Raw genomic sequence first — 12,275 nt, 5'->3', positions numbered from 1 at the left:
AAGCACACAGGTAGAAAATAATCCCTGGGTCATTGTCTCTTAACTCCAAAAAAAACCACTAAAGTTAATTTGATTTGATCTGTACCTTATCCATAAAGAGAAGCCACAAACATACTCACTTCCTTTTCCAACAGTTCACTGTGCACTAAGCTGGCTCTCTTGTAATTAAAATTCGACACTGAACTGGGTTCCAAGTAAGATGAATGCAGAATCTTCACAACATCCTCAAACTCTCGAGAGCCCACAGCTACTGGCTGAAAGAGTGCTGTAAAAGAGAAGAAATAAAATAAGCACCAACATTGGTCTGAAAACAAAACAAAACAAAACAAAACCTAAGTTTTCCAGCTCATTGACAGTTTATACGTAAAGACGTGTTCATGATCCATTTTAGATGTCATTTATTCTAAATTATTTTTCTAAGGGGGAATTTAGGCAAGACAGGTTCCTATAATTACAGCATCTTTCAAAAAAAAAAAAAAAGACACTTTATGCTTTTTTAATATTCCTTTTGAACAGCTAGTTCTCAGAAGCTTATAAGGGAAGCACCTCAGTATGTCTCAATTTATAATTTGAAAACATCTAAGTACTGTAAAACACTGTCATTAAATTTATAACATTTTAATTAAATTAATTAGCTCTTTTAATTAAAAACCAGGAACAAATTGTTCTAATAAAAACATTAAAAACAATTTCATGGCTCAGCATCTCTTTAGAACTATTAAGGTTTTTTTCTGTGTTGCATATGGTAATTATGCTAAATATGAATAAATTTAATAAGTTCTTATTGCTGAAAAACCACACTGCGCGTGTTCATGCTCTATGATCTTATCCCTTACATGAATTCAAAATGAAAGCTCTTCAACTGCCTCCTGGGGAATCTCGCCTAAGTTCACACAGAAAAGTTTTCATGCCCCCAAGCTTCTGAGTACCACAAGTGACAAATTGATCAGAAGAGGAACCAGAGTGTGTGCCAGCAAAGAATGTGAGTGCCAATTGTGAGACTACATCTAGGAAAGTAATAGTCCTGAGGGAACTGAACCAGTTCAGAACAGCAACTGGTTTCTCTGTGCAATACCATTCACAAGGCTCAGGAAGTGCAACATCCTGCAGTACTACAAATATCAGGAAGCATTCCCACCACATCTGAGACGGCTTCTGCTCTTTTTGTAGGGGTAGGAGCACTTATCTTCCTCCAAAACAACCCTCAAACCACCACCAGCTGAAATGTCTAGGAGTTACAATAGTTGGGAATGAACTACAGTAGCACTTGGCTCATACACAGGATGCTCTACCATTATTCTAGCAGCAAATAGAGTTGAATTGCTTCTGTATAGCTTATCTCCAATTTCATTAATTGAAATGAGAGCACATTTAGATAGTAATCTATGCCTTATTTTAACAGGAAATATTTACTGCATTAACCTGAGCATGAAGCAAATGTTCTAAACAGAAACTGAAGTTACTTGAGTTATCTAGCAAAAGCTATATTTATGCCCACTTTATGATGTAGCATCCCATCCACTAACTAAAATACAGCAATTATTCCAACAGGAGCAACACTGCACAAGTGTTGCTTTAAAAAATTCTGAAAATGATTAGGAAATGGTTCTTATAACACCTCTTTTTGCGATAACATGTCCATTCTCAAAAAGGCTAACAGCAATTTGGGAGTACAGATAATCAGAAGTGGAAGAAATTCTAAACTTAGTGTAATATTGTAAGATTGAATGCAGTTGTATTGAAGAAAGAAACTATTAGCTAGATACATAACTATTAAAAAAAACTATTAATGAAATACGCTGAAGAGCACTGCCTGACCCAACTCATGCCCTCAGGCCCCTCTCAGCTCTGAGTTATCAAACCACAGTATGGTAGGGCACAGGCTTCACATACTGCCAAGTCCTCTTCTTAAAATACCAGTAAGACAGACTGCCAATGGCAGCTGCTTGCCCACATTTCCTGTTTCCTGGACAATTACCGTGCATGTCCTCCACACACACAGCCCTATTCCCTAGAAATGCATGCTCTGTCAAACCCAGCCCATCTCTTACCACTGAGCCCAGGCAATAGCAGACTCCCCAGGACCTGCTGGTGACCCGTGACTGTGATGCCATGCCTACTGCCCAGCCTCAAAACTAGGCAGAGGCACATGAGGACATCGGTGGAGATCCTGCCATTCATTCCAATACTGCTGCTGTTCCCATGTATTTAGATATTCCCTGCTTTGTGTAAAGCTCTAAAGAACGAGTCAAGACAGACTCACTGGAGAACAGCCAGTGCCCTGCTCTTCAGATAGGAAGGCCTTATGTAGACTGCTGCAGCAGCAGTGCTCAAAACATTTAGGGGAGGGCTTTGCATTATCCCTTTTATTATGGAGTACAGTACTTTGGAGTTTTTTTTTTTTTTTTTAATATAGCAATTCTTCAGTGTCTTAGCAGAGGACTGAAAGTAGGTTTTATTGCTGTTGTTACTTATTCAGTAATATTCGTATGCTCCTGTGCTTCTCCAAATGTACACCTTAAACAAGCGTTATCTATCATAAAGTCACTAGTGGTACGAATGAAACTGGAAGTGCTTTTGTTACCTTTGCAGAAAAGACAGATGAAAACAGAAATATTTTGAAATACATGGGCAAAGGTCACTCCTGAGATTTTAAGTTTTTAATGTATTTATGTACAGAACATTAAAGCACGACTGATTCCTAACTGCTCTAATCAGTCCAAGAATGAGAACTTAGATCCACCTTTTAGCAGGAAAATGCTTAATAAACCCAAAACTTGCATAGTAAAGGGATTTGTTCCTCTGATGCTCACTGCCCACAGTAACACAAAGTGAACAAGAACAGTAATCATCACACAGGTAACCTTGCATCACTTCATGCATTAATTATTTTGATCGACTGGCTTTATGATCAGATGTCATCCACCGACCAAGAGAAAAGGAACATGAATGAAATCAGTTGAATGTGAATTCCTTACAGAACTAACTTGCTACTTTTTATGTTTCAGAGTATAAACACCAGATTTTATTACCAAAACCTACTGTCTGCTTGCTATCTTTTCATACACAGTAGAAGCAGGCAATCTACACTAAGCTTGAGAACTTTGCACCAACCATGCATTTCTTCTTCAAGAGCAGCAATTTTGTTTCTATCGTCTTCTGAAGTACCAAATGATGGACAGAGCATGGAAAATCTACTATACTGACCACTGGACAGTATTTTAATCACAAAACAAAAAAAAAAGAAGGTGACTTAGGTTTGAATTTCAGATAAACTACTATATACAGCAGTCAAACAAAAGTTACAGTGAATGGTATGAAGTTGCTTTTCCTCATCCAAGTACAAGTCTTTGAGTGCACTAATCATATGCTTCACGGATGACTCAACTCTACTTTGTCCATCCTTCCAGAACTGGTGGCACTGCAGGACTTGGACTTGGTAAGACACTAACCAAGTGAAGACAATGCACTCTGTGCCCTCTTTAAAAAATTATGTACATGCCAAAACACAAGGACAGAAAAACCTGAAACATGACCTACTGAGGTAAGAAGCAAGGCAGTGCTTCTTGATCTGTTGTCTGTGCATTGATGCTAAAAGGCAGCTAGCTATTACCTAAAGGTTTATGGTCACTATGCAAGGGTCTATACTACACAGAAGAGTTCAGAAACGAGAAATAAAAACCAAGTCCTAAATCAGTCCATCTACAGCAGTCACCACATCCTGTGCTTATAGCCAAAGGATAAGATTGTCATGCTTATCTCCAGTCCCACATCACTTGAAAGGAATGTATGTGTTATTTATTTTTCACTGTACAAACCTACCATGGATTTGCTGCACCTTTATTGACCCATGTAAATCAGGCAGTAATTTATGTTAGGATATTGCATGCTAGTCCTTACAACACATTCAGTTACTGGGGGTTTTGCCAATTTGCTCTGCGGAAGTAAGAACAGTACTGCTACTTATTTTCTACCTAGTGTACTGGCAAATAGGTATGTACTTTTTAAGTAGAAAATATGATTAACTAATACAGTCCCTACTCTTGAGACCAACACGAGGGTGTGTGTTTGGATGCATGGAGCTCCCTAGCTGCTGTAAGTTTCACATTCCCAATTGTTTGCTGATTTGACTTGAGTAAACAGAATTTGGAGCTATCAGGTTTTAAGTCAGAATACAAAGAAAAGGATGAGATTCTCTTTAAGGCATACTGAACTACCCTTTAATTGAAGAAATGCAAATTAGTTATTTTATTATCAGATAACTTGGCAGCATCTTAACCTCTTTACAAACTACTCCTGCTTAAAAAAAATAAAAAGCATTTTTAATGTCTTTTTTTTTTTTTTTTTTTTAAGACTAAGATCAAAAATCAGTGCTGTGAATGAAGCATAAGGATAGAGTTACATGATCTTTCTCAGCCCAAAATTTCTTTTGCTCTCAAAAGTAGTTACCACAAGGATGGCTTAAAAAAATCCTTAAGTAGAAACATAAGGTAGCAAATAGCAGATACACAATCCAACTAAAGACACAGAAGATTAGAAGACAAAAGACAAAGAAAATGAAACATCAAATGCTTTTAAGTTACCAAGTCTTCCAAGCAAGTACTTGTTAAGACTTTCAAAGATACAAGATCTTTCTCACCCCACTATGACTGAGAAACTGCATTCGTTTGCTAATTTTGTCAGCCATGGAAGGTGGAAGTAAGAGCCCAACGTCTACCAGCAAGCAATCCCTTCAGGCAATGGCAGCTCCTCAAGCATATCTTTTGTCTTTTGGAACTGCCTTCCGGTAAAAGCACCACTATGCTGAAGTTAGTTCAGTAAGCAAAAGCACACTTCTAATAATTTATCTTGAGAGTAATTTCTTCCTCGTCTTGTTCAAAAACGATCTTTGAAGTCTCAGGCAGATTTGGACATCTGAAATCTGACAATAAAATCAGAAGAAGCCATGGCAATAGGCTACAGTTCTAACATGAAAAAGAGCCAAGCAACTCAGGAGAGTGTTAACAACCTCTTACCAAACTGTATATACCAAGAAGAACAGAAAACAACTTCAAGACACCTTGCTTTTAAGTACTGAAAAAAAATGCATGCACACATGCAGAAAAACAAAACAAAAAAACCTCCACCACCTCAAAGCCAACCTTCCATAAGGTCTGGCTTCCATAATTCTTCTACTAGAAAAAAAGAAGTCAGAAGATTCTGTGACAGCTAACCAAAGCTAGTTCTAAAAAGCATGCAACCTCCAGATGCATTCCTCCACAATGGCAAGGTTCTTTCCATCAACTTTTGGTCCCTCATTAGTCTCCAAATAGGTTCATAGATAAATCCTAGAAGAGCTGAATAAGGAACTGCATTCGAAGCTTTCTATAGCTTTTCCTTTACATTTTTCACAGATTTAATTTTATGAACATCATTGCTTCACAATCAAAAGTTGTTCCAAAAGTACGTTTTGGGGAAAATAAATAAATAAATAAATAAAGTAAAAAAGAAGGAAGTTACTTTATCCTGAATAGAATTTATGGTTTGTACATGACAGGTTAGTCTTCATAACCAAGACAGCAGGTACCTAACAGTATGGTAGGTCCAGGAATAAACACTGAAATTTGGAAAGCAAAACAAGGGCAATTCCAAAAACAAGGCCAGAAGAAGCTTCCATGTGTTGCTTCATGCTGGAAGGAATCTAGCCAAAGCAGCTCTCTTGAGAGGCACAGATGTTACATCTCTACTTCTTATATAACAAGATATACTTGAATACTGGAACCATGTACCTTTTAAGTGTATGCCAATATAAGATCAGATGATCCATGCACTGTTGATCTTCTCATGTAGTTCCAGAGCTGATTTAATTGTATTGTTTCTCAAATGCCAGTATCAACAACACTTCAGTTCTCTTCAAAGATCATGTTGGCAATTTTTATGCTTGCTGACTTCTGATCATCTGCTCTCTCACACCACTTTGTATTATGGTATGACATAATACAAAAATTTGATCTTGCAAAACCAATCAAGCAACCATAAACAATTATAAGCCCACAAGCACTGTAGACAGAATGTAAAGTCTGTTTTGAGTATTTCGGAAACCGTAAGTCACCAATATGACTTAAGAATAAACATCCAAGAATCTTCAGTATGCTGGAAAGAAAGAGGACTCCAGTCCACTAAAAAGTAAACCCCTAAAAACGGGTCAAACAACCTTGGTATCTGCAAGTGTATTTAGAATTACAATAAGAATGGTTTCCTCTTCTACCCTAACAAGGAGTCTGATGCTTGAATTACATACTTCAGAGATACTTCCGCAGAGACAAATGATGAACTATGTGATGTAACAAGGTATTTCCTGGATTTTCATTCACATTGGAACCAAGTGCTAAACAAGAACTTCACATGTCTGTGGTTAAGTAATACACGCTACTGAGTTATATTTAAAAGTATTCAAATGTAATCACACTTGAGATAACAAAGTGTAAGAGGCACCATGTTTTTTTCCAGACATTTCCCCATCAGATGAATATTAAGAAGTTGTTTTTTTTTTTCCTCCTACAAATCAACCCAATTCTTTTTGTAACGAACCTCTGCCAGCCTGGTATACCCCCTCAAGAGATGGGGATGGTAAAGAAGGAAAGAAAAGGAGAAAGGGGAAGTTATTGCCAAAAATGGAAGGGGGGACAGGGAAAGAATGGATAATGGAACAAACCTACCTTCATCTCTTCCTTACAGAAGAAAGTATTTCAAGAAGATAGATGTTAGACTCTTCTTTGAAAAACTAGAAGCCTATGCAAACAGGTATTTTTTAACACATACTACATTACTGACCCCAAGCTGCAACGGGTCAAGAACTGAGATAGGTTTCTGGAAAACATGTCTTCAGTGCCACTGAACAAAACCAAAGATAAGCAGAGGCCAATGGAATCTCATGAAAAGCACGAAACACCACGGGCTTTTAGATGAAGAATTACTCAAAAAGCAAAAAACAAACAGAGGACGCTGGGAAGAGGAACTTCCAGCAGGAGGCACATTAACATGTGATGCTTGTTTCCTGCTTGCAAATAGGGGAACTCTCACTAGACAAGAACCATCTTCTGCACCTCATCACTTAAATGAAACTGCTCAGTGTTTGCCAGTCTACCCTAAAGAGGGTTACACCCCTCTCCTGCTGTGAGGATGGCAGGGGGAAGAGAAAGCGAACCATCTTCTCTGCATGTCCGTGTCCCAGAGAACCATCTTCTCTGCGTGCATCTCCAGAAGCAGAGCCAGGCTCAACACTCAAAGCCCACCCTGATCGCATCCAGCTTTCCTGCCTTTTTTAAGGCATTGGTCTGAAATTCAAGCTGAGTTGGTTTGATTCGTTCCTCCTTGTGACAAAATAAAAATGGAAAAGAAAGGAGGGAGGGGTACGAAGAAAGAAGAATGTAGAAGCCTCCCTGATACCAGAAAACATATCCCTAGCTACCTCGTCAGTCCGAGCCATGCCACAGCCTCCTACACACCCGCAGGATTTTACATGCAGCTGTGTAAGGCGCATAAAGATCCTGCATAATGAATACGATGAAGATAGGAGCGAGGGAGAGAAGGGAGGGAAAGGGAAGGCACAACCTTTCTTTTCTCTGCTCTTCCTGGGGATCTGAAAGTTCCTCCTAACAGGCACGTCTTCTGGGGGCTTAGGGAGAGGGGGCGACCCCCCCAACGCATCGCTGGGCGGCGGCTGCTGCTGCTGCTCTGGTGCTGCCGAGACGCTGCTCCTGCGCTGGCTGCCGCTAGTGATGCTGAGGTTTGGGGGGCCCTTGTCCTCTGCAGCGACAGCAGCCACCAGCAGCGCCTCCCCAGCGCCACTGCCCTCAGAGCGTCCGCCATTTTGTGTGGCGTCCTCGGCGGCTCCTGCTCTGTTACTCTCCGCCCCGAGGAGGCCCGCGCCGCTCTTCTCCGGCCGCCGCTGCTGCTCCAGCTCCATCTCGCCACCGCCGGAGATCACGGCATCCGCCATTCGCTCCTATCGCCGACAAGCCAGGGCGACAACCCGCGCCGTTTCTTCCTCCCCCGCCAGCCTACCCCTGCCCAGCGCCATGCGCCGCCCGCCACCAGCACTCCCTCCCCGCCCGCTCGCTTTATGGTAGCCCCACCGCCCCCCCCCCCCCTAACATGGCGGCCGCGACGGCACGGGGCGGACGGGGCTGGAGCCCGGCCCGGCTCCGCCAATCCGCTGCCGGCGAACGTTATAAAGAGAGGGCAGGCGCCTGCCCGCCTGTGGCTGGTGCGCCACAGCCGCCTCCTCAAGAGGACGAAGGGTTCCCAGCGGGGCCGCTGCTGCCTCGGGGGCTCCGGCCGCGGACCCATGAGTACAGCGGGGGCGGCCCCCCGGGCCCGAGCCCCCGGAGGTGCCTGTGAGGGGGCCCCGGCCCGCTCCACCCGTGCCGGCGAGGGGAGCAGCGCCCGTTACCGCAGGCTGCGGGCGGGTGAATGTGAGGGTATGGGGCCGGCCGCAGCGCCCCTGGGGCTGAGGGGAGGGAGCCCCGGGAGACTGAAGCGGGGACAGAGCCCGTCCCGAGGACACAAGGCCGGGGACAGAGCCCTTGGAGACATGGCCAGGTGGTCAAACCCACCCGTGATCCGTGGGAGGCAATGGGCTAGGCCAGTTGGTACTGGAAGCATACCAGTATGTTACTGGGAGTGGTGTTGGCCTGATGCTGGACCCCACACTAGTAACTTCTCACCATCCACCTCCTGCAGGAGGGTGTTTCCACAGGTACCCATCTGGCTTCACAGGGATGAACACTTGTGTCACATCCCAGACAGCAGCTAAGCACCTGGCGAAAGAACCTAAACTCCAAGAACTAAAAGCAGCAGGGCATTTAAGAGGGCCTGCACTGACTCACCCCCTCAAAACTATTTTTAATAGACAAAATGGCTTCCAGGTCCTTCTTGCAATACACCTCTTCCTGTCTTAATTACAAAAAGGAACTACAAACACTTTTTTATACCTTTGGGCTAATAGGATTTCTACTTAAAGTAATACCAATTAAAACAGCAATGATAGCTTTATACGACAAGGACAAACAGTTTCAGTGATAAAAATTATTATTGAATCAGTTAAAAGTGCAAATAATATAATCTATTAATGCTTTTGGGGGGCAGAGTTAACTGCAAAGGAAATGCGCTATTGTGTAGAGTTTTGTGCGTTCAACCATGACACTTCACTGGCCTTAATCCTCTTTTGTGTTTAATTAAATACATGTACACAGCCTTCTAAGATCATGACAGAAGAGATTCTACAGTAATGATGCTTAAGTGAGAATACCTATTTGTGTTCCGTGGCTTGTAAAATTGCAAACAAGCTTTAACAAGAAAAGAACTACAGATTAATCAAAGGCAACATAATCAATTATTCATATACCAAAGAGTTCTATTTGTTTCAAATGCAGTGAAACCAGGTTTTGGTGCTACTTGGTACTATCAAAGCTAGGTCAGAAACTTTTTGAATTTCCTGCTAGACAGGAAACTAAAGAGGTAGTGTGCTGGGCTGGTTATACACAACATTTTTTTTCATTCAGTGACAACTGAACAATAAAGTGAAACTGTTACAAGGAAAGTTTTGTTTACCTACAAAGAAAACAATACTATAGCTACAGACCTGAGTGTGCTGTAGCAAAACATGGAAAGGTGCCAACTTAAATAAACTCAAGACTTTAAATATAATGCTAGTAATTGGTATTTCAAAGCAATAAATAACACCATCACATATACAGTTAGCTTTTCCACTGCTAGAGATGAGCTTTGTTGGATTCCTTTGCAGTATTGTAAGACTTTGCTAGCTCGTGTCATTTGTCCACCTGTTTGAAGGCCAGTACTGAATGATAAAGCTAATGTTTACTCACCACTGTCACTCTTGCTGCAATGCTTGTAACTTCACATAAAAGAAAGATATGAATACGTGAAACCCGAAACAGCTTAACAATTTGATATAATTATTGAAGGGAATCAGAATTAAACGTGGTAAGATAAGAGCATAAAATTCTAAAATAGACATCTAAATAAAACATTAGTATCTTTACTCCATTTAAAATACACAATTTATTTGGGGGTCTTAGTTATGAAAATATCTTAGACAATCCTGTTCTATTCAGAACAGCTGAATCCTGTTATATCACAAACTAGCTGATACATGATGTTATACCTACTATGAAGGTTTGGAGCTTTAATAAATATAGGGCAATCTGTTTTAGGAGTTAATTATATCTGGGTACAATGGTATTACCCAGGTCATTCATGATAATGGAAGAACTTGAAGGATGGACTCTCTAAAGCAGGCATAAAAAATTCAAATTTTTTCACAGTAATAGTGATGTTAAATGTGGGTTTTGAACCAAGTTGCAGGAGTTCTGTTAATCTCATACAATAAAATTGTCTGTGTAATTCCCACCAGATGAGTTTTTGCTTGTTTTACTCATATACCATCTTTCAATGGTGATATACCTTAATTTGTGTATGAAGAGTGAGACTTGCAATTTGGAAGACATGACCTGAAACCCTGAGTTTATATTCAGTAAACGTTTCTGCTAAAATCATGCCAGAGCATTGAAATGATTAATTGTCTGATTTTAAAAACCTATAGTGCCTAGCACTTCCAAGCTCAGCATGTCAGTTACCTTCTTGCTATATGACTGGAGAGAGCTCAATGTTACACCTTCTCTAATCATCGTAGCATCTACTGTGCACACTCAGTCCAGTGCTTCCCTAAATTGGTGAAGTAATTCATGGATTTAAAACCACAAAACTTTAATTTCAAGTATAGAAATTGCAAACAATCTAGTCTAAGGAAAACATACAGAGTTTTTTGAATATTCTGTGCACTTTCTTAGCTTTGAGTTTAGATTTATTGCCGTTAGTTACCTAACATGTGAGAATGAACTCTTTGCTGTGTAAATTATCAGTAAGCACAAGTTCAGTAGCTGCATAACTCAGAATAAAGCTACACAGATATTTTATATCTGAAATATAATAATAGAATTTTAGTTCTTTTACTAAGGATAGCAAAGACCTTTCTTTGGCAGCTCTGAGGAATGCACTGAATTGAAAAGCATCTACTGAAAATAAACCGTTCTTGCAGTGCATAAGATGCCATACCTAATGTTTAGTTTTACAAATAATTAGCAAAAATATTAGAAGTCCACGATTTATTTTCTTTGTTTAAAGTATACTGGTTCTGTAGTTGTGTATATTCATTCTTCATACCAATTATCTTAAATCCTGCTAACTGTGGCTGTATATATTCAAAAGAAGCTGTCAAACTCAAATGCAAAGTTTTTCTCTATTTTGACCTAGCTCTTTTATCTCTATTTATCTCTATTTAGATTACCTGTAAATTAGAAAATAAAAGTAACTTCACAACTCACAAATGATCTAGTGCTAATAGTATCCTTCAGGGTGTTACAAGAAGATAAACTAATAATTATTAGTTTCTTCTTAGAAGTCTTTGGGGAGCCAGCCAAGTTTAAACAGGGTAATTAGAGTCTATAGCTATAATTTACAGAAATTACACCAACACCAAACATTAATCTAATTGCAGAAACATGCTGTTCAATTATCCAGAGGTAATGCACACTGCATGTGTGGGTTTAAACCCATAGATAAATTAAGAAGGTCCCCCTGGGAATTTGATGTCCTGTCTCTGTAAGGATTTAATGGAGGTGAAGAGCATATTATAAATCAATTGTAGTATCAGAGTAATTTTCCTGTATTTTACCTAGTTCAACTAAAAATTCCATATACAGGAAAGAAAAAGAAAAGAATAAATAAATAAATAAAATACAAATCTAGTGTTATCTAGTGTTAGTGAGACTATCAAAGGAGATTTAGGAAAAGCTGTCCACCAATAGAAGTTATATACAACAAGAAATTCTTTGGGGACACTGCAGGATTTTTTAAAATGATGTTTTAAAGTTAGGTAAGATGTTTTTTTCAGGGATGGATTCACATTTATTTAATAGTCCTTCCTACTATACTGTTTATTCTATTTACAAATGAAATCCTGAAACACACATCTGTGCTTTGCGGAAGGTAAAAGAATTTTCAAAAGAAAAGAAGGTATTCCAGTAGCCATTAAGTTAATATGTATAGAAGTAGTATTTTTTTTTTCTTTAGGAAACCATAATTTTAGCAGGTATATACATATATGAAATTTATTTCCCTGCTTTTTTGAATTACCATAGCTCAACTAATATACAGTTTACATCAGACAAAGACCTACCCAAAGACAGTGAAAAAAAAACATATGGACAGTA

At 39.8% G+C, this 12,275-nt stretch overlaps 1 protein-coding gene across 7 annotated transcripts in view; it reads right to left on the bottom strand.

Moving 5' to 3' along the window:
- Positions 1–8,034, bottom strand: part of TASOR (transcription activation suppressor) — a 35,576-nt gene extending 27,542 nt beyond the window's left edge. For all 7 annotated transcript variants that reach the window (XR_004253703.1, XM_032194010.1, XM_032194005.1 and 4 more), the window contains exons 1-2: positions 7,594–8,034; positions 120–265 (exon numbers count right to left, since the gene is read on the bottom strand). Coding sequence is in view for 6 of the 7 variants with exons in the window: in XM_032194010.1 (XP_032049901.1) it covers positions 120–265; positions 7,594–7,981 (534 nt within the window). In the remaining variant the exon portion in view is untranslated. The remainder of the gene's footprint in view (positions 1–119; positions 266–7,593) is intronic.
- Positions 8,035–12,275: the final 4,241 nt, after the last annotated feature.

This window comes from Aythya fuligula, chromosome 10 (genome assembly GCF_009819795.1).
Source record: "Aythya fuligula isolate bAytFul2 chromosome 10, bAytFul2.pri, whole genome shotgun sequence".
In the NCBI taxonomy this organism is placed as follows: Eukaryota; Metazoa; Chordata; class Aves; order Anseriformes; family Anatidae; genus Aythya; species Aythya fuligula.
This window is presented reverse-complemented; position numbering and strand designations above follow the sequence as displayed.